The sequence below is a fragment of the Echiichthys vipera genome, assembly GCF_963691815.1.
Source record: "Echiichthys vipera genome assembly, chromosome: 6".
NCBI lineage: Eukaryota > Metazoa > Chordata > Actinopteri > Perciformes > Trachinidae > Echiichthys > Echiichthys vipera.
In genome coordinates, this window is record NC_139831.1 from 14703131 (window position 1) to 14727121 (window position 23991).

Below are 23991 nucleotides of genomic sequence, written 5' to 3' on the forward strand. Positions count from 1 at the left end.
TTTTGAAAACTTAACCCTGAACCATGTTGTCTTTCAGAAAAATAACAATGATCTGCGGGGGAGGAATGTGGCATTGGTACTGTAGAATCATGCATAAAAAAATAAGTGAGTGGAAATTTCATCTGCTTTGGTTGAGCTGCTGCAACATTTTAACTAAGGATTGTATAATCAATAAAGGGTTAGGTTTGACATACAGTAGCTGTATTTCAGTTTGGTGAATTATAAAAGTCCACCAATGCATCCTATGATCTGATAGTGCATGTAGTAGATTATTTTGATTTTCAATGTACTTTTTGCTTTGGCTCAATTTAAAAAACAATAGGTTCAAATCTCTGAACAATTAGTTTGTTGTTCATAAATCCCTCATTCATTTGAGAAAACTGCACAACTTTTAGAACATGTCTGCAAAAGTATTTTCTTTAATATGCATTAAAACACTTCCACATGGCTTGCCTATGAAAACTGATGAGTTGATTCTACTGTAAGTAAAATTGTCAAACTCTTTACAACTTCTAAACATTCTTTCATTGTTTGAGCCATCATATGCAAAATGATCCATTCAATTATCAAAATGAATCAATAATCCACGACATGTCCATGACATGAAAACTTTAAGTGAGGAGATACATTTTGCTGTTTTTTACTGAACTGCAGGTTTTTTTTCATCGTTGCACTTTTTTTTTTTAGCATTAATGTCATTTGTGGCTGTTCACTGTATAACTCTACATGAAAGATCTGTTAATAGTCAATGTAACATGCTATAAATTTGCTCAGAAGTCGACGGCTGTGCAATTCCCAGCTATCTCTTTTAGACTAAAATATTATTTCATCTGGCCCTACCCTTGCCACCTTGTCTTCAGGGATGAGCGTTTGTGACATGAAATAATGTGAAGGGAAAATGTTGAACAGGTGAAGAAGGCTGTTTATGAAACCTTGCCAGGGGCTAAACTTGTTAAAATGCAAAGTTACAGCCATTTGTTGTAGGGGGGGATGTGAGGTGACAAGGGTAATCAGCTGTAACATGGTGCTGGTGATGGTTTGACCTTTGTGTGACCATAACCCTTTATGGCCCCGTAAAAGCACCTGTTACAATCTACTTTAGGGTATTTGGGAACTGAACCCACCCATTCAATTTGCCGCAGCAGAAAAGTGACAGCTTAATGGTTTGTGATCAGTGTTTTTTGAGCCAATCAATATGTTGCATTGATGCCTGTCTGACATTTTGCCCTTCAGCCGCAAGCAGATTTGTTGAGATTTCACCAAGGTTTTATGGTCCAAATTACACACTGTTACACAACATTTAGCACTCTGCTGATACTAAATACCTGATGCAGACCTGAGTATCATTTTAATGAGGCATTTGAGTTACTTTGTACATTTTTATACAATGACATTTCCCTCAATTTTCCAATTTTCCTTGTTGCCGTTTTATAATGTCTTGCGTTTAAGGTGGTCAACTGTAATACGCCGAACTGCGTTTGACAACATTTTATACATGGAAACGGTGAACAAACCCATTATCATTTTAATTTCTCTTCTCATCCCTGATGAGAGCTCTGGCATGATCTCTGGATACTCTCCGGAATGTCCTTTAAAAAAAGAATTTAGTCATCATTATCAGCGGTGCCGAATGATACAGTAGACCAAACTGGAAATAAAAAGGCAGAACGAAAGCTCAGTATAAAAGTGAACAGTGCCCCCCTCTTGCTTTCAGGTGGATTTCTGGAGCACTGTGGCTACTGCAAGCAGCAGAGGCATCCACACACACCCGCCATCCACCTACATCTCAGTGCAAGCAGCTCTCCAACGCAGTGCGGCTTTAAGAGGACCGGGGCTCTTAAATCTGTGACTGGCTCCTCCTTTCGCCATGATGTCAGTCAGAGGAAGAGCGAGAGGGAGAGAGGTGGGCTGTATTGAGGAACTGAGTTCATACAATACTACTGAGACATCTACAGCTTAGCAGACAGATACGGCGAACCGCCTATCCTGGCTCCTGTAAGTGATGCTGTACTGAGGCACACTTTGATCCAACTCCATTGGGGGGCGATGCGCTCTCTGCTTCCCTCCTTCATGAGGTTTTGGGGAGCGTTCTCAACCTCCAATCAGTCAAAAACAAGTGGTTATAAAATAAATTAGGCTTAAGATTTAAGCTTTCATCAGAGTCATTTTTTGCGCTCTTGGGATTGAAGTTTTACGCGCGGGTCAAGAAGCCTTTGACGCACACGTGTAAGTTTGGTGCCAGCGATTTTGAGCTGGTAAAAAAAGTAGCAATTTCTCTAACCGTAGGCTAGGGATACAAAGTTATTGTAAAAACCGATCTTGGATCAAATGCGTATCTCCGGCCGTGGGATTGCGAGCCCAAGACACCCGAAGAGGAATTTACAGCGTCCTTTTCAAACAAAGTTGATCGCTGTGCACTATTTATTTTTCTCTTGCACACGAGGACCACAGTGTTTTTAGCGCATGGATAAGTTTTTGTAGTGGATAACCTTTTTTGTCATTGCGTTTTGCTGCCGCTTCAGATGAGGATCATTCCCCCCCACTTCAGTTTAATTTATGGCACTTCTTTTTTTTCGTAAATCAGTGATGTCTCCACGCGACGGTACCCACGGTTGATTTTTTCATCCTATTCGAGCGGAAAAGGTAAGCTTTGCTGTTAATCATGACTTTACTGTTGAGATCAAAATGTGTTTTTACTTTAGTGGTCTCTGAGCATACATGTGCACATGACTGGTCTGTATCCCAAGCACATTCAGAGACGCTGGAGAGCTCCCAACAGCCTAATTTATGTGCTCCATATAAAATAGAATTGATGTCTAGATACCGGCGGGGACCTGCGCCGTATTTACAATCACTGAGAGCGATATAAACTGGGTGAAAATTTAGGCACTTGGATAAATCAATGTGTTGCAATAGTGGGTCGTTTTGACGTTCCGTGGGTTTTCCTGTAGCTGTTCCGGCGTCCCCCCGCGCACCTGATGTAAATAGAAACTATCCACGGAAACGGTGCGTCGTGGAGAATCTAAAATGAGCTGTCGCATTATAAATGTGAACCGCGCACGGTTGGTCACGACTCCGGGCGTTATTTAGTCTTGCTCAACACCGAGCGCTAGATAGACACATAGGCCTACTTTCCAAGAGCATCCAACTGCAGGGACTTGTCAGTACTGGTTTCTCAGCAGCTTGGCCGCAAAGCTCGGTGCGTGGGTGCGCGCGGCAACAGCGCGTTCCTGGTCAAGCGGTTCAGCTGTCACAGACCATAACCTCGGGGGGCATTCTGTTCACGCTCAATGTCCAGGAAAAAGTATGTGCATTTGTTTTGTTTTCGAATAGTTCAAATCTAAATCCCCCTTGGTCTGAAGATTAACCGCCACAGTTGGGTGTTTGTTTCCCTAATATAATACCTGCTCAATATGCAATAGATTATCATTGGGCCTGTTTTTTTAAAGAGTCCCATAAGGCCTACTGCACTCAATATTTGCTGCAGAATTAAATTAAATGGTAATGTGAACCATACCAAGGTGAGCAGCGTGTGTTGGCTGTACACTGAGGCATTTATATTAAAAGAAGACTCAGTGAGTGAATAGAAGCTGACAGATTATTGGTTTGGTTTGAAAATTACAATAAAACCATCTGCTCATGCACATCCACATTTCAAATTCAACAGTAGGTGCAGAGCAAATGATCATAGTCTGCAATATTCTGAGAGACTGTAGGTGTTACAGCCACATCTCCAATTCAACTAAATACTAACTGCAGAGTGTTGAGTTTAGGGGTCATTAACTTGTTAGGAGACTGTATGTGTTCTGAATAGTTCATAGAGTAACTAACTTGCAGTTAGTTGCGGTTTTGCTTTTAATTTCCATTTTATAGTGTGTTTGGTTGTTCACAAATAGAGCTCCTTTACAATGCCTGCCTCCACAGTCACACATAGTTTACATAAATATCCAGGCTGTTAAGAGTTTGTACACAATAAGGGCATCTTTAACTTTAGGTATCCTGAAGCTTTCTGATATTCACCATGTACATATATTGTACTTTTCACTTACCATCAAGGACAGTAAATTGAATATGACTATCCGCATTGGTTTTGCCTATTTCAGGATCCATGATGATGTCAACAGCACATATTTCACCTGAAATGGGGCCACATTTGTATGTTTTTCTAGTCTCATTAAACAAAGAATAATACATTTTAGCTATTATTTAGAATATATAAATATATATATATGGTTTCAGACATCAGTTTATATATGTTTATATTTTTAAATTAATTGCATTGTTTGTCTGACAACTGCATTTCAATGTGTGCCATATTTCAGGTAAAATGTGTGCTGAATTAATTGTGTGGTGTTTCTGACAATTCATTTACTTGTCTATAATTTAGAATTTTGGCACATTTTCATTAAATATAATGGATTTTAAAGTCAAAGTTAACATTTAAGATGATGTAAAGCTACAGCAAAATAATCACACTTATATTTAGCATTATGATTACATTTGCATGTATGGACTGCCCTCTTGAGGTTCATGATTTCAACGCTGTAAATTAGTTTGTCATTTGGCTAATGCAGGACGGTAAGAAATATTACCTAGCAACCATTTAATTACCCAAGTAGTACAGCTCTTTATAATCCAAGTCTCAAATTGAGAAGCTGAAATGTGAAAAGCCACTGGGTTTTGCAGCTTAACAACATCGTCGACTTAATGTAAACATTATGCTACAAATTGTGTCAGAATTTTAATATATCATCTGTTTCCTATTACACTGATGCAGGATAGTACATATTTTGTCCGTGTTCAATCCCCTGTAAACATTGTCAGTATGGCCGTTTATATCTATATCATTTTCTCGCAATTCCTCACTTTCCTGCACGGCTTAGGTTATATTGTCACTGTTGAAGTTTCCCAAGAGAAAACAACTTTTATTCCTCTACCATGTAAAGAGAATTGTTCTGGCTGTGTGGACTGAAAAAGAACTGACTGATCTTGACAGAAACCTGGTCTGTCAGGCTGTCAGCCATCTTTAAAGCTGTTAAAAGAGAAAAAGCCCAAGACAATCAAAAGTATTACTTCTTCCAATACCCTCTTTTGAAAATCTCTTTGGATCCAAAGGCAATATTGATAGATACAGTGGTGAAAACCTGCCTTTGACCGTTAAAGGACTCTATATGTCTTGCTTCCCAGCCTAAGACATACTACGCTGAAAGTTTGAAGTGGTGGGTATCTTCAGGGGTGAAGGTAGGGGGTGACAGTAGTTGTATGTCTCCCCTCTCACTACTGCCTTTAGCGGGAAGGCCTGTCCATCACACTGTTGTGTAAAGTGATCCTGGGCCGCCCTGCTCCTCTTCACTCTATCTCCCAAGGTGGAGGCTTGAGTTTGCCTACTGGATTCAACCTGCTGTCTGGGGCTCAAAATAGCATTTCAGGAGACTAGTGAAATGTAAGCAAAGGAGACACTCTGAGTGACACCTAGGATTTATTTCTCCCTCCCTCTTACTTTTTTCCCCTCTAGCACAATTCCTTCTCTCACCTAGCATATCCCTCATGGACAGGCTTATAAAGAGTTGTGACAAGTGAAACGCCATGCAAATGTTGGAAGAATCATGGTTACGAGAAAAGAACCTGCATTAAGCTAAGAAGGGGAGTTAACAGGTTTTGCTGTAATATGTTGACGAGCAACATGTGCCTCTTGCCTATACAAAATATAACATCGTAACTTTTGAATTTTAGCTTTAATGCATATATCTGTAAATTGATTACCTGTATCTATCTATCTGTGTATATATACAGTATATACCGTATATATATAGTATACACACAGATATATCCTAGACCTAGTAAAATATGTTTTTTTTTAATATATTAGCATTGTCAGGGTGTCCTTTTTGTTACTACATTTGTACTCCTGCATGTACTCAGAGCCAAAAACACACTACACCCCTTCATGCTGCGGAACATTATTGTCGCTTACAAGGGAGAAGAAATCTAGATCATGCTTTGATCTTTTCTGGTTTTTTTTTCACTCCGCCGAATCACATCCCATTTAAGGATGTAATTTAAACTTCATTATGCGTTGTGCGAGCTCAGCCTTGCACTGCCTGGTGATCATCACAGTAAAGCGATTGCTGCTCACTCTCAGAAAGATGCACACTTCAAAGTAAAGTGCGTCACCGTTACTAATGGGATATATCTCATCAATATTTTGACATGACAGTACAACACTGCATGCACTATATGTGTAGAATGAATAACCCTCAGACTGATCAATTTCAGCCATGTTTTTCCCCGTCCAACTGCTCTTTAATGAGTCTCGTGTGACTGATTTATGAAATGTGTGAAAAGAAATCTGTCTTTACAGGCTGTCTTTAATGTCTTGCAATTGTTGCTGATTCAAAACCAGCTTAATTAAATTCTTATTTTGAATCAATTCCCCTTTGTCAGTCGACTGAGAGCTTCAATGGCAATGAGCTGTTGCCTTGCCAATTTAGAGGACCCCTGTAGTGCAGTTTAGGTAGTCATACCTTTTCTACAGGATATTGTTTGACTCATGTAAATGAAGGGACATTTCATAAAGTAGGAAATATTCCCAAAGAGCTTGGTCCCTTGTTACTGTGGGTCTGTATCATATGCATTCTCAACCCTGGCTGTACATCGTTCCTGTGATGGCTGTCTTACACTTTTGCCATACTTTGAAGGAAATGGATGTTTGATTTCAAGGCAACTACCTCATGAATACAAACCAATATCTTGAGGAAAATCATACGGTAGAAAAAAACTCAGTTGGGTTGATGGACCTAAATACACAGTGGGATATGAGCAATGAAATGATATTAGTCGTTAACTATATTGCGCTGGAATACACATGGGGAGCCAGGGTTATTCTGAGAACATACTAGCTGTGCATTGGTGGTTGTACCCCGATTCGTCATTGCAAACTAAATACTCGAAAGAAATCAATGTAATTCTGTTGTTCTAATGAAAAAAAATCTACTCATAATGGATATACTTTGATAATTACACCCCATTACCACCACTTTAATGGCACAAGCCAATTTACGCTTTGTGTGGCCATGCATTTATAGACCAGTATGATTGTGGTGGTAATGATAGAATTTAATTTATTAAAGATATCTGAGAATGGGTTGACTGAATGAATAAGTGCAAATGTGAGCCAGCAAATCACATGAAGGAACTCTCCTAATAACTTACTAAATATGCTCCTAATTAACTGGTCGAAAGTAGTCAATATTTCATGATAGCATGTACTGGCAGGGAATACATTGCAGAGTATGACTCCTTCATCATCTTCCAATGACCTACTTGGATTCTGGCAAATGGGGTTCTTACCCTTTGGCAAGCATTTGCACATATACAACAGTTAAAGGTTTTGTAGAACAACAGCATCAAATAAAGTGGCAACCAACACAAGATTTATTAATGAATAATGTTCAGTGATGGTTAACCCATCTGCACTGGATTTTCTGTTTATCATAGGCATCATTCAGCACAAACAGTAAACTGTAAGCTGTTCACATTTGGTGATGAAGAAATCACATTCATCAGGATGTAATGAAGTTATGATTAAATTTCACTAATTTGACTGATGCCGACCTCCACAATAAATTGTGTCACATTGTTGTCTCCTTCTACAGTGTTCTTATCATACTGTGTATGTTTACACACATGGGCGTTCATGGAATATTTGAGAGCTCAATTGTTTTCATTTAGAGCAAATGAGGTTTATCATTAATAGCTGCTGTCAAGTGGCGTGTGCGTGTGCGCCAGTGTGTGCGTGTGCGTGCGTGCGTGTGTGTGTGTGTGTGTGTGTGCGTGCGTGCGTGCGTGTGTGTCAAAGGCATAGTTTACAGGGAGACAGGGGCATTGCCACCCCAGTGGCTGAAACTACAATCACTACAATGCATATAAAATGCATCCAATAAAAATATTTTTAAAGTAATGCCATTAAATATATTTATATATAATGATTGTAAGAAATAGATCTCAATTTCCTTATTTTTGGTTTTGTAATAAATTCCTTTCCAAGCAGTCCTGTACGGTAGTCATGTGACAAGCCATGTTGGGATGTGCGACATTATATGCAAGTTCCCTTTTTTGTTTTTCTGGTATTCAATGAGCAGTTATCACCTGATAAGGGACATACACATGGGATGCAAAAAAGGCATACATTTAATTCTACACTAGATAGGACAGTGGTTATTTAATATATATATATTAATTCACACACACACACACACATTGCAAGCCTACTGTAACAACAGATGACACTTGCTGAGCATTTTCTATTTGGGTTCTTGTGTGTGTGCTATAAGTTGGATATAAAGTGAGTATGCATATATAATATTTTCTATTTAATACAAAATAAGTTCATCTCCTACAGTTAACGTTTTAACAGTATAATTTAAATAAATTGATATTTCACTAAGCGGTTGAAGATGAGATAAGATGATGAAATGATATTTCACTTTTAACAGACTTTACTTTATGGTAGCCAGTGCACTTCAATTGTACACTCGTGTGAAAGACAAATACCCTACGTATATGTGGGATATATTAGCCTTCCGGAACAGATTAGATGCAGTGTTGTTTGGCTTTATGGCAAGCTTGTTACTGTCTTCTACCGATGTACAACACATCGGGCAATAGTTGTACTGCGTACTACCAACGTCAGTTAAACAAACGTTTGCCCCTTCAAGCGCGAATGTCAAACTCCGCCTATGGTGAAATGTTTGTGTATAGCACTGATGCTTGTTGCTCAGTTCTGCTGCCTCCAGATCAGCAGGTCTGGATGCGAGATGCAGTTTATGAAGACGTGGCTGCACCATATTGACCCACATCAACTCAGATATGAGTTTATAAGTGTTTCTCTTCATCCCATTAGAACAAGCTTTCAAAGCAAACAATTTTGTCACTTTCTCAATAAAAATATGAAATGGTTTATTATAGCCAGGAAATAGATTGATGGAATATGTGAACTACTAACCTTTCCATGTCCACCTTCTCAATGGATGTCACGAAAGGTTAATTGTGTAAAATTGCCGTTAATTTGCTCTCAAACACATGCAAAAGATGTGGTCTCATAACTTGTTAGGATGAATAGGTCAAGTGGAAAACTCTGTGTGAGAGAAAATATTACTAATTACAGGAGAACTGGAATGTCATGTAATTTTGTGCACTGACATTGTGTGTTCTGTCTCTCTCTTTTCTTTTCTTCTCTCTGTCTCGCCTCTCTTGTGGCAGAATTGCTGCTGTAGAAGTGAAGCTCCCATCCACTCTTGAGTATGGACTTAGCAAGTCTGGCTCATGTTCTGGTGGTCTTGCTCACCTGTGTGGTCTTGCTATGCCAGGCCCAGGAGAGGGACTACACGGTGAAGGAGGAGCAGCCAGAGAACATCCGTATCGGTAATCTGCGCAAGGACCTGGACCTCAACCTGGACCCCAACATCAGACTATCCTCGCCATTGCAGTTCAAGCCTGTGTACAAGACAGGCGATGTGCCTTTGGTGAGGGTTGAGGCCAACACTGGGGAGATCTTTACCACCAATCACAGAATCGACCGGGAGAAGCTGTGCTCAGGGGTCTTCGCCGAGAAACGCTGCTACTATGAGATCGAGGTGGCCGTGCTGCCGGATGAGATCTTCCGATTGGTCAAGATCCGCTTCCTGATCGAGGATGTAAATGACAACGCGCCCCTTTTCCAGTCCACTGTCATAAACATCTCAATCCCTGAGAACACGGCAATCAACACCCGATACCCGGTGCCCTCAGCATTTGACCCTGATGTAGGGATCAATGGGATTCAACATTATGAACTAGTCAAGGTGAGGCTTACTCCTGTTTCATCTCTCACGTGTAGTCAACGAATAGATGTTTTGTTATGTTTCATGGTGGCGTAATGTTTTGTTAATTTCAATACAATAAGTATTGATCAGGGGGTGGCATTTTCCATCCATCCCATCTATAAAAGATTTTATTTATTTTTTTAAGAACCACTCTAGCTGAAAAAAGCCATTCTCTGTTAATATGAAGACCATTTCCGAAGGTCTATTTCGTTTGTTTATGAATGTTGATTTTGTTTATCTAATATCAGGACTGCTGCGGTCTCTGAGTACAGTCCTGGCTCCTATATATCCCTGTTTTATTTGATATTGGCTGAATTGTCAGCAGTCATTAGGTAATTAATAATTAAAAACCTTGTAGTTCCTGAAGCTGAATTTCTGCTGTTGATAGAGGCCATTAGTGTATTCTCACAATTTGTTGTCTAAACAGTGTCTAAAAGCCATCTTGTACAAATGAATTTAGGTTAAGAGTAAACGAGTGAAATATATTGACAGTGAAAGATACAGGCCTGAAGCCTTGGGTTACTGGTACTGTCTTCAAGTTACTGGTTTGCTTTATGGACTTAATAGAATAAAAGGCTTTTAGTAGAATAAATAGGCTTTTCGGAAAGCTATGTACAGAACAATTGCACGTAATAAACCAAAGACCACTGTGACAATCTATATTGGAGAAACAAATACAAAGAGATAAAATGGGAAAGAAATTATACAACGAAAAGTGTTTTCAAATGACAATATGGATGACCGTCTCCAATGCAAGCGGAATATTGTTTGGCACACATGTGACAAATCTCTGACACACTGATATGCCCTTTTCAAGTCTGATTGGTTGATATTGGGGAGTCCTTACGATACGTTCTTCATATTTTTCATTTGGTATTCGTCTAATATGATTCAGATTCTGCATAATAGCCTCTCCAGTAAACACGCTGCTGTCAAGCTTTAGTGCTGTAGTCTACATCCATATAAGAAGTTGATTTTGATGTTGAAAATATGACCTTTCTTTCATAAAGTGGAATATATCACAAAGCCTACAATCTTTTATACAGCCATTAATATTTCTATGTGCTTTATTTCATTATGAGAGAAGGCTATAAAGAAGGGGAAGTTTTCATCATGTACAGTAATATCGCTGTAGAAAGTGCACACACAGCATATATTGCATGTCCAATTTCCAGCAACAGGTTACATGTGCTGAACATAGTAAATTCAAGCAAGTGAGAATGAGAGTAGTGTATTATGTTAATAGGTGTCTCATGCGGTACTAGGAAAAGCTTTCCGTCATTATCTAATTGATGCTTTATTAAACTGCAGTGCAATATTCTCTGTTGCCTAATGGAATCAGCCCTAAATCCAGTATAGGATAATATCATGCATTCTTCATTCACAGTCTAGACGTCAATCTATGCTTTGTGGATAGATGAATATAGGAGATGACATGGGCTCTAACAAAAGAAGTGTAATTAAAAAGGGAGATGCAAGCACTCTAGAGGAAACCCTAAGCAGAATAAATAAAGAAAGGTTAGTGGATTTTGAGAGGATGGTGCAAGGCAGAAATGACGAGTCCATCTCTCAATCTCAGATGAAGTTAACACTGGTTTGGAATGAACAGAATCATCGCTGTTCGTGTCTGCCTTGAATACTAATTTGCATTTTTAAAGAGTCCCACTGCCAAAGCCTCTCCAGCGCAATGTCCTGAATTGTTCATGCCTGGAAAATCACCAACCAAATGTTCTGCTCATTACGATGATTATCTGCAATAATTTTCTTTGCCCTTTTCACAATATCATGCTTTCTAAAAACCGTCGCCTAGACTGTGGTTGCTTTATCTTTTACAGGAAATTCTTCTTAGTGCATCCTAGGAACCACATCCCTGGTTCACTTCTTCTCATTATATTCTCATTGTACTCAAGATTAATTTCCTTGTGTTCCAGATTTCATATGAGTAAAACACAAGAGGAAGTATTAAATGAGCTAAGGACATGTTCAACCTTTGGTATCTTTTATTTCAGAAGTGCAGTAGAAAGCCAAGGGTTTAGTGGGGAAGGAATGTGCAAGCATTTCCTAGAATAGCTCTTCGCTGCTAAGCCACCCTTGGACTATCTTTGTATGGTCCTGTGAGATTCGTCTCAGAAGCTCCCTCAGAATGATAGTTTGCCCAGTGCCTTTGTGTTGTGCAAGGCATGGTCCTGAAATTGATACCATTGTGTAGCACAGTGAGCCATACTCTAATGTCCTACACTCCACATGTAGCATGCCTGGATTGTCAACAGAACAAATGAAAGAAACATTTTTTGTACAACGTTGTCTTTTTCCAAAGCTAAGAAGGACAACAGGTAATTTCATCCCAACACAGCGCTCCAGCATCGCATGTATAGTAATGCTAATCACACTTTGAGGGAAACTCTGCCATCACTGTAGTGCAGTGGTGTGCTTTGTCACCTGAACTGGAGAGAAGGCGTCCTAAGAAACGGTCAAGGTCAGAGAAAGCAATCACATGCATGAATGGAGGAGAATCTCCCACAAAAGCAGATTCGATCACTTTACATATTCACAGGATATCTCAGAGGCCAACATGGACACGTACCTAAGACTTCAGGAGATTCTTCTGTCGGTTTTGCTTGGGATTTTGGCTGTTCACAAACATTGCCCCATCTTCTTTTAGCAGAATTAAGCATTCTTATACTACGTCACCTAATTTCCTTCTTTGCGCCGAATATGATTTCTGCAGTAATAAATATGTGGATGACATATGCATCACAGTGCATTACTTCTCGTAGGTATACAGACATTTGAGAACAATCTGTTCCGGTGATGTGTGGGTCTGCAGCATCACACACTACATTACATTGCATATGCCAGCATCTTCAGACACATTTGAAGTGGTTGTCTTTTTCAAGTCATTTCATGGAGATCCATGTGATGCTGCTGGCCGGGGTATTCCTCACCAACAAAGTGGATGATGAAGTGGGTGTCTCTATTTTGGTGGGGAATCTGGACGGCTGTTAGACTTTACCTTTTGCCACCCACTTATCTTTTTTCTTGCAACGTTTCTATCCGAAATATACAGATATAATCAAATATAAAGATATAGATTTTTGAGTGAATGGATGGTTCTCTTTTTGCTGCTACTCCTAGTCTGAGCTTGAATAATTTTATCCCTTAAATCATTATAACTTTGCATTTGAAGATGCGAAATTTAATCAAACTCCATTCCCAAGTAGCAAGAAAAATTTGATTAATGCATCACATGTAGGCAGTGGATAGGATTTTTTGGCAGAGACTTCACTGTCAAGTATTTTCAGTTTTTATAAGCATCCTATTTTTACACATTATCCTCTTCAACAGTTTCCCACTTCTTTTGTCTTAATTATATGCACACGATCATGACCGGGGGCAAAGGTGGATGAGGGATGGAAAGAAAGAATGAGGGAGGAATGAGAGAGACAGAGGGAGGGTGAGTTTTCTATCAGCATTATAAAGACATGCTATAGCTTGTGATGAATAGCCCTCCCCAGTTAGCCCCATCCATGGGCATCACCGTGACTAGAGTCCCCCTGATATATTCACAGCCCAATCTCAGTCCCCTCTTAGTTTTAATAAGGTCATCAACTTGACTGAAAGATGCATCCACTGATAATCTGAGACGCTGTCTGCGAAAGGGGTTCAGAGTCATCCTTCCCTCATCATCAGCTACCTCTGCTTTTGTCAGTATCCCTCGATCATATTCATTTGAATTAGCCAGCCCTGATTAGATTGTGTAGTGCACAAATCCCACATATACACAGTGCCCTGCCTGATCCCTCTCTGATCACTGCAGAGACCTGTAATGTGGGATAAATGGCAAGTCATCAAAGTTCAAGAAGATATGTACTTGTACAGTATGCAGTAGGAGAGTGAGGCATAATGTGAACATCTAGAAGTTCGAGAGCTCCATCCTTCTCACTCAGCCTCACGGTTCCCAGTGAGTGATTCATGCAAGTATTTGGCCTTTTCTTACCCTGCCCTAGATCTTATCATAATCCACCAGACTAATTTTGCATTCAGGAGGATGCACAGCCAGAGAGATAGCTCCCTTCAACTTATTGAAATGCACTGAGTGCTGTCTTGTCAGTTGTAAAATTGTGTGAAACCAAGACAAAAGCATAGCAGAAATGCTGGCTCATAAATCATTGTGCAGCATTCCCTTTGACACATCCCAACTCAACATCCTACTATTAAATCAGGCTTTGCCAAATATCAGTGTGCAGATACTCAGCTACTGTGCCGAATCTGTGAACCAGTCAAACAACTGGGGATTGAGGAGCTCTGTGCGGATGGAGTAGTGCTTAGTAATAGAGCCCCCAGAATGTTGTCTTGGACCTCTCAGTTATGGCAGAAATAGTTCTGCGACATGCATAAAGATTCAGCACAGTTCATCCATAAGGTAGTTTTCAGTATTTGCACGCATATTTTTATATACCATGTCGGCTTATCCCTATATGACTCTTGCTTGCCAGAAGGATCACAAAATAAGGTCTGAAAGATCATTGCTGCAGTGTTGGCTGGTTTAAGTAGTTCTGTCAATCACTGACATGTTGACAAGATTCCCTCGGCAAGCAGTTTTTCAGAATACATAATATACATGCTGCAGCTGCACGTTTTTCTTGTGTCGGCTACAAAACAACGCTGGCATGAGGATGGTTCTAGATTTTAAAAACATACTGAGGAGTCTTGTGCTCGCATTTTGGTTGAAATGTTCCTTCCTTAAATGAGGAGAATGTATATATCTTAATCTCATTTGATAGCTGTGCCTAGACAGAGTAATCTCTTCCAAAATTATGTGCAGCATGAAGCTTATCTCTTTAAAGAGGATGCTTTTTCTTGTTTTACCATGAAACTGCTTCGGACTGAAAGAGCTTCAAAGGGCTTCTTTGTTTCATAATGTGCATGCAGCTCATTCATGGGCTTGATCTTCTTCTTATTTCCTCCCCCTGCTCTCTCTCGTCCTCTCATTTTCTGTCACTTGCTTTTCTCACCCTCTCATCCTTCCTTTCCTTCCTCTGTCTAATTTGAAAACATTTATGGAACTATACCATACCCCATCTGAAATTGTAAATATTAGGGCTTGTTTTTTGTTTTTTTTTGGGTAGAAGGCAATTACTCTTAACAGCCAGTGCTAGCTCCTCTGGTTTCTCATGGGGATTACTTATGCATTTGTTTTCTTTTTCCTCCAGCTTTACTACTGCCTAGTTTTAGCCCTTCTTGAGCAAAACGCCTTTCTAATATGCATGGGTTTTCACTCCGTTCTCTTAATCTATTGTGATCTGGTCTTTCAGTATATTTAAAATGGGAGCTCATTGTTGTGTCTCCATTTCCAGTTTTCTCTATCCCATTATGATGGCGAAATGTTGCAAGGCTGCCTGCTCTATTCTAACTTGACACGAGATAGGAAGGTAGAGTGAAATCTCATTTTAGTGAAGGCAGGAAAAAAAAAACTTGGCTGAGGAGGCTGACAAGGTAAATGAATCCCTTCAAGCAGTAGTTGTTAAGAGGGGTGGAGTAACTTGATTTACAGTACTACAATGATTGGTCACATTTGTAAAAGGACTAATAAACTGATATTTGTATGTGGCGCAAGTATGGCATAGTGTAAAAAGGAAATGAGTAAAATAAGCAGATGATTAGCATGTTGGAAAATGCTTTTGATAAGCTGGTGCTCAACCGAGATGAGAAAAGCACAGCTAAGAACCAGCTGCCTTGTTTAAAAATGTCCTGGGCTGTTTAATTTGCTCTTGACATCCATCACTGCGCAAAAACCTGATTCAAAGAAGGATTACAAATTAACCTGTGTAACTTACAGATATACCTCTGGCTGCTGACAATTAGATATTCCTACTCATGGTACAGTATTATGTGCCAGTCACGACTTCAGAATTTGATCAACATACGAACCCTCTACTCTAAGATCCTAAAGGTATATAAAGAAAAAAAAACCCAATACTTTTGTTGGTAAACTCTTGTATGTGGTAATGACATACTACAATATTAACAGAATAAACCTAACTCAAATGTTGTCTTGTCTTTGCAGAGTGTCAGCGAGTTTGGCTTAGACATCATAGAGACTCCTGAAGGTGACAAGTGGCCGCAGCTTATTGTTCAGCAGAACCTGGATCGCGAGCAGAAGGACACCTTTGTCATGAAGATAAAGGTAGAGGATGGTGGAAACCCTCCCAAGTCCAGCACTGCGATCCTCCAAGTCACCATCTCCGATGTCAACGACAATCGTCCCGTCTTCAAAGACAGTGATCTGGAGGTCACAGTGCCAGAGAATGCCCCCATGGGGACATCCGTTGCTCAGCTCCATGCCTCAGATGCGGACCTGGGTTCCAACGCACAGGTCCACTTCGCTTTTAGCAACCAGATCTCTGCCTCAACTAAACGTCACTTTGCCATTGACAGCTCGACAGGACTGATCACTGTGAAGCAGCCGCTGGACAGGGAGGTAACTCCTGTTCACAAACTCGTCGTCCTTGCCAGTGATGGCAGCTCCACCCCCTCCAGAGCCACAGTGATTGTTAATGTAACAGATGTTAATGACAATGTTCCCTCCATAGACACGCGCTACATTATCAACCTGGTTAATGGGACTGTATTGCTGTCTGAGAATGCACCTCTAAACACCAAAATAGCTCTCATCACTGTTACTGACAAAGACGCAGATCTTTACGGCAAAGTAGCTTGCTACACTGACCATGATGTTCCTTTTCGGTTGAAGCCTGTCTTTAATGATCAATTCTTACTAGAGACAGCTGCCCCCCTAGATTATGAGACGACTCGAGAATATGCAATTAAGATAGTGGCCTCGGATAGGGGGACGCCTCCTTTGAACACTTCAGCTATGGTTTTAATTAAAATCAAGGATGAGAATGACAATGCACCCATCTTCCCCCAGCCAGAAATCCAACTTTCCATACCGGAGAACAATGATCCCTCTACACAGTTAATAAAAATCAGCGCCACTGATGCAGACAGCGGACATAATGCTGAGATTATTTATACTCTTGGCCCTGATGCGCCTGACGGTTTTAACATAGACAGACGGTCAGGAATTCTCTCCGTTGGCAAACGACTGGACAGAGAGAAGCAGGAGAGGTACTCATTCACTGTCATTGCGAGGGACAATGGCTCCACGTCCCTGCAGAGCAATGTCACTGTCAGGCTAATCGTCCAGGACCTTAATGACAACAGCCCGGCTTTCACACACCCTGAGTACAACTTCTATGTGCCTGAGAACTTGCCTCTCTATGGAACTGTGGGCTTAATCACAGTGACGGATGCAGATGCAGGGGATAATGCGATTATAACCCTGTCCGTTTTGAATGGAAAAGATAATTTCATCATCGACCCCCAAACTGGTGTGATCAAACCCAATATCACCTTTGATAGGGAGCAGCAAAGCTCCTACACATTTATGGTCAAGGCAGTCGATGGAGGACAACCTCCAAGCTCCTCTTACGCCAAGGTCACTATCAATGTAGTTGATGTGAATGACAATCGTCCTGTATTCGTCATTCCATCCTCCAATTACTCATATGACTTAGTGCGAACCACCACCACCCCTGGCGCTGTGGTCACCAGAGTGTTTGCCATTGACAATGACACAGGTATGAATGCTGAGCTGCAGTACAGCATTATCAGCAGCATCATCATCACATCTAGGGTCTCCCCTCGAGGTCTTTTCGCCATCGACAAAACAACGGGTAACATAACACTGCAGGAGAAAATAGTGACAGCCGATCAGGGTCTGCATAGGCTGGTAATAAAGGTCAAAGATCTAGGCCAGCCTGAGTCATTACATGCAATCGCACTCATTCACTTATTTGTCAATGACACTGTGTCAAATGCTACCTTTATCCAAGAGCAACTTCGAAAAAGTATGGAGACGCCCTTGGATCGTAACATAGGGGACAGTGAGGCAACACCTCAGGCCAACGGATATGTGATTGTTGTCATAGCAATCATAGCAGGAACCATGACTGTCATCTTGGTGATATTTGTGACTGCCTTGGTGCGCTGCAGACAGACACCCAGACACAAGGTGGTACAGAAGGGCAAGCAGAGTGGCGAGTGGGTGTCACCCAACCAAGAAAACCGTCAGATCAAGAAGAAGAAGAAGAGAAAGAAGCGATCCCCCAAGAGCCTACTCTTGAACTTTGTGACCATAGATGAATCCAAGCCTGACGACCCCACACATGAGCATGTTAATGGTACACTAGATCTCCCTGTGGAGTTAGAGGAGCAAACCATGGGGAAGTACAATTGGGCCACCACACCCACCACCTTCAAACCCGACAGCCCAGATTTAGCCAAGCATTACAAGTCTGCGTCCCCACAGCCTACATTTCAAATCAAACCGGAGACTCCAGTGGCCCCAAAGAAGCACCACGTGATCCAGGAGCTACCCTTGGACAACACGTTTGTGGTGGGCTGTGACTCACTCTCCAAGTGCTCATCGACTAGTTCCGACCCGTACAGTGTCTCAGAGTGCAGCTGTCAGGGGGGATTCAAGACTGCGGGGCAAATCACCACCCGACAGGTAATTCATGACTTTCTTTTTAAACCCACCCACAGTAGTCCCCACTCCCACTCCCCTTGCTGTCCAGTGGTAGGTGATGTGAAAGGGGGAGGGTGGACACATGGACCCAGGGGATTTTCCTGCACAGACCATGACCATGTCTACATGAATGTCATTTGCACTTAAAAAAGTGTGCAACCAAACAAAAGAATAAAACATAATTTGTCACAATTAATACAGTAAACACTGTACTGATTGATAATAATTCATGTATTCACCCCCCCCCCCACGCCCCCTCCATAAGCAGCCATAATTGCATAATCATTTACAAAATGTTAGTTTTAAATTCAAAAGCTTGAGCGATGTCAGCAGTGCAATTATGATGGCTAACTCATTGTGAGTGGTTTGTGGCAATGTAGCCTTATTTAGAAGAACCTGGGATAGGCGGAAATGATTGAACTCTCTACTAATGTATTTGAGGTCAAGGGAGAATGATGGTGTGTACTAATATATTTGACTGACATGTTCAAATGAGGCAAAGCAAAAATAAATATGGCAGCCACAGTGACAATTCATCAGGTATTCAACCGGGCTAAAATTGTGAAGGTAAAAGCACTAGATACTAAAAGAATGTGCTCTTGACATGCTAAAAGTATTTGATAAATTGTCCCACTTTTGGGTGGATTCTGTCCTCAAAATATTAAGTGTTGTCTTAGCTTTGCCAGTGAGGCTTTGTGGGAGAGAAGCTCATTTGAATGCTAAGGTACAGCAAAGGGCTTATGATTCCGTAAGAGATATGTGCCAAATGCGAAGTGCCCCAATAAATAAAGGCTGGCGAGGGAAATAAATGTAAATCAGAGGTAAGGAGAGGTGGCCTTGCACAGTGCTGACAGCCAGAGCAGAGCGCTGTGGGGAAGACTGAGTACTTCCTGGGGCGGGGGAGGGGGTCACAGGGATCAAGGTGATGCAGAGCCTTGAGACCAATATACTTAAACACCAAGGGAGCAGTAGTCCATAAAAACCCTGCCAGGCCAATGTTGCAGTTAGCCCATAAATGCTCTACTTTAATGATCCCAATTATTGTTATAAACGGTATATGTAGATACACATTCTTTGCATTCTTTAAATTACCTCAGATAGGAGAGCCTGTAATGACATCATAACAAAGGTCTACCGCTGTCATGTGTTGTTTAGAGAGGCCTCTAAAGATGATTGTATCCCTAATACAATGTCAACCAATGTCGCCAATTCCCTACTTGTCACATACCGATGCTTTTTGATGCTCCACGCTCGCATTTTTAAACACATGATTAAAATAGTTAATTCAAACAAAACTGATTAACGTTAATTAGGTTTAGGCACAAAAACCACATGGTTAGATTTATACATAAAACAATATGGTTAGGGTTATGCATAAAAACTGCGTGGTTCGATTAAGGTAAATATCATGGTTTGGGTCACAATAAGTAGCTCTGTTTCACTTTGATATTGATTGGGACATGAATACGATATGAACTGTGATCTCCCGGATGAAAGTCCAGTGTGTGTTGTCACCTGACTTCCGTTGCTCAGAACGTGTAATATTCAGTTCTAGAACTTTCCTTTGGAGTAAGTTGAAAGCCCGGTACTTCACATATACGTGAAAAAGGGTGACAAAAAAAAGCTAAATATCAACATTCCTGTGGTTTGCAGTAATGTACAACGCCAACATTTTTTCTGGCGACCAGGCAGAGTATGTATGTGTTGATATTTGGCCTGATATTTCCAGGACAATGGAACTAATCAAGGCTGACTAGTCAGTGGGGATAGGGCAGCAATTTATTTATACTGATACACCTCCACATTGTCACACATCCAGTTGAATTTGTTGGCATATTCATGTTTTCGTTTTTCGTTTTGTTCCTTTTTGGTTTTTTTTTATTTATTTTTTATTAGGATTTTGTTGTTTCTTGGTTGCATTGCCCTTCGTTTTTGTTACTGTTTTGATCTTAATTATCACAACTGTCATTCATTCAATTCTGGGTCAATTTCATGATATTGCATCAATAATTGATTTTGTTTCATGAGGTGCTTTCTTTTGTTTGTGTCTAGTCTCATATTGCACACAGTTTTTAGATATTTGTTTCATTTCTGTCTTTTTGCCCCTGGTTTCACTTCTATGTGACATCTAGCAAACGTTAAAATTCCTTTTGGCATAGTTTGGATAAATGACTTCTGATCCTGTGAAGAACTGTGCTTAGGATAATTTATGAAGACACCCACACAGAGTTGGATAGTCATTCCCTTCATCCACCTTTTATTTGAATCCTGGTTAAAAGCTATGCTCTGTCATGGTACATTATACATAAGCCAACTACATGCCCTTGGTACCGAAGATTTAATTCATAATGTGTTTATACTACACACTGACAAGTTGTCAGGATGATTTTCCCATGTTACTGATTATGACTGTCCTGAAATATGCAGATATATTCAGTCTGTGTTCTACAGTTCTGAATTATTATTCAACATGAATTTTATGCTTCACATAATTCAATTGATTATCACTTGATCAGAGTGGTGTATTTTTGTATGGATAATTTAAAAATAAATTAATATATGATAAGTTAACATCATATCAAATCTTCAGGCTCTGTTTGAATCAGTTTGTGGCTAAGGTAGTGTATATTTATTAATTTCTCAAAGGGAGGTCAAGTTTAATCAGTATAATATTCTCATATTTCTAGTACCATGCTCTTAAAATTTTAATAATATATAAAAAAATATGTCCTCATTTATTCTACTCATCAGCCATATGTTCAGTGGTGTCAAGCTGATAATACATCTCTTTTATGTCCCCTTAAGCAATTGACAAGTGATGCCTCCCACTTTAGACATTAGATTTCCCACCAGTTTTAAGTGTGCTTATTTAAAGCCTGTGTCATAAAAAAAATAGCATGAAGCTTTGCCTGATGAGAATCGGTGGCTGCAAAGGTTAATTAAATGCACTAAAGGGTTAATCACTCGTAATACAGTATGATTAAAATCACCGTAATTAGGTTTTGGAATGAGGCTGATAAGAAAGAAGAAAAGCAGCCGTCCTTTAAGATGATCAGTGATGCCAAATACTATCCTTAGTTGAGTCACGTTCTCAGGATCTGAAGTGATGTGACGATAGAAGACCGGCTGTCCTGTATGTTGGAACTATTATAGTTTCACCTGGGCTTGATTTCATCTTAAATCTATTTTCAAAATCTAAAGAAGAACAAAAACAGCACTCCTTCAGAAGGTGTGCTTGTTGCTTTTATCTGAGGAGGTGAAAATTAATAGAAAAAGAAAAAGAGAATATTTGAGCACTCTAGAATTTATTATTTCAAATGTGGCTGTTTAAACAAAAGCAGCACTTTGGTCTGTCAGTCTCAGCGATTTTGCTCTCTTGAGCCTACACCTAATACCAGAAGTCCAAAAGTAAAGATCACAGTCAGCTTGTCCTGTTTTCCTTTTGGGTCATCAGAGTGACAGATGCTACTTTAGTGCCTCTATGGTGATCTCTTATAACCGCACAACCTCCCACACACCTAAAGTAGCTGAAAATAAAGCAATGACAAAAAGTCCACCCATTGAATCCCAACGTGGAGAGCACTGAGTAGGAGACAATATTAGTTGAAGGTCACCAAATTCTTTTCAGGGACTATACAGATGTAGCTGCTAAAGAGTAAAGCTTGTAAAAAATACTTCAGAGACCACAGATTTGTGTCACCATATGGCTTCATTATACAGCGAGGGCTGTTTTCGCAAATGCAAGCGTCCCTCCCCTCTCGTCTCAGTTTTTACGCATCTCATCATTTAGTTTTAACCCCTACCCCATGATATTAGATGTCAATCTGCCTCCAGTGACGAGGAGCTCTTGTGAAAGTATGTGCTTTAGTGGAGGCAGATCGAATGAGTACCACCCTGCTCGAGTGATCTCAGCATCACCATAAATATGCAATGAATAAAAAGGCTAATACATTCTTTTGTTTGGCCCATAATTCTGGACCCACAGAGCATATAGGGTCACTGCTTAACGAAACGAACCTCCTGAAGTATGACATATAGAAGAAGCCTCTGTTAGTGATTTTGTAGTATTGCATTATATATACTGTACATTGCAGTTTAATAAAATACACCTTAGACCATAAGTGTTGTACTTTCACTATCACTTGTTTATAATGCAATTTATTATATGATCTTTATGAAGAAAAATGATATTATAAATGCATTGTATAATGAGTGCAACAGTGAACAAAATCCTTCGCTAACAACATTTATTTGTGTGGGTGAGGGTATGGGCCTTTTACACTAGCCATCCATGGCTTGATGACAAAGTGTCCGTGCTGACTCATTGTGGGTGTATAGCCAAGGGTAGAAGCCATGATTTTAAAAGGCTAAATAGGCTTGTTAAATCAAATTTGATGCCAGTACTAAATTCTCACAACCGGTTGTGACTTTAATCTATTATCATTGGGTTTTTCTGTTTGTTATTTCTATTGAGTCATTGCATCTGTGCATCACTGTACCTTGCTAATGTAAGCACTATTGGGTCAGATTTTGTTTGATTCAGTCATTTGCAGATGTGTTGTTTTTAGGAACAGCAAAATTTCATATTCTGTACATATCAGAGGACCCACTGGCAAGGGTCCGAAAGAAAGAGTGGGCCTAAATTGATCCAAATGGCTTTTTGAGGGGAAATGAAGAGTGCTGCACTAGTGTGGTGGGAGACAAAAAGACAATTGGGAGTGATAATTGGATAAGATTGCATGCTCTGATAAGTACAGGAAAAATGCACAAGCTTGTGACACTTGTAGCATTCTTCAAGGAAACCTGACAAGATAATGACTTGATTGCCAGCCGTGCCTTGAAGAATGCTTTATATATATATATATATATATATATATATACATATATATACTCTCGTACACTATTTGGAGATTTCTTATTCAGTGTTCAGTGTAGCCTCACGCTGATAAGGCTACAGCTTAGGCTGCTCAGAGCTCGATGATATTGTAACTACAATCTCCCTATATCTGTCTGTCTCTCTATATTTCAGGAGACGGCACTGAAACCACCACACTATGGCACACTCTGTGGCACAGGTACAGCTCGCTCCCACAGGATTAAAATCAATCTCTAGCTCCCACTACCTAAATCGAGAAAAAGAGAGAAAAGAGAAAGAGAGGGCAGAGGGAGGAAAGAAGGAAGGCGAGAACTGAAGAGGTGAAACAAGTACTTTACTGTCTCCACAGCCTCAAACCCAACCTCTTGATACAATTGAGAGAAAAGATGAACCTGGGAAGTGTGGGGAGGGGGTGGGGGTGGGCTGGGTTCAGAAAAAGAAAGACGCTTCATGTTGCCTGCCTGAAACTTGACAAAGCTCCTCCTGTGAATCTGTTGGAAGTTTGAAATGCTTTTTTGAGTCCTATGCTATTATTTACCTGTGTCAGTGAGGACAATACTTTATGCCCTGAACCCTTCCTGAAAAATGTCCCTGTCCAGCACCCCCTATGTAAAATAGGTGTCGAATACAGTCAGTAGATCTGTAAAGTATGTTTATAT

General features: G+C 40.3%; 1 protein-coding gene across 1 annotated transcript in view; it reads left to right on the forward strand.

Annotated features, from left to right (window-relative positions):
• Positions 1-9302: 9302 nt before the first annotated feature.
• The window catches only part of pcdh11 (protocadherin 11), a gene marked incomplete at both ends in the record, with an annotated part of 126960 nt that continues 112271 nt past the window's right edge, over positions 9303-23991 (forward strand). The window contains 2 exons of the mRNA XM_083915831.1: positions 9303-9842; positions 15931-18438. Of these exons, the coding sequence (XP_083771957.1) occupies positions 9303-9842; positions 15931-18438 (3048 nt within the window). The remainder of the gene's footprint in view (positions 9843-15930; positions 18439-23991) is intronic.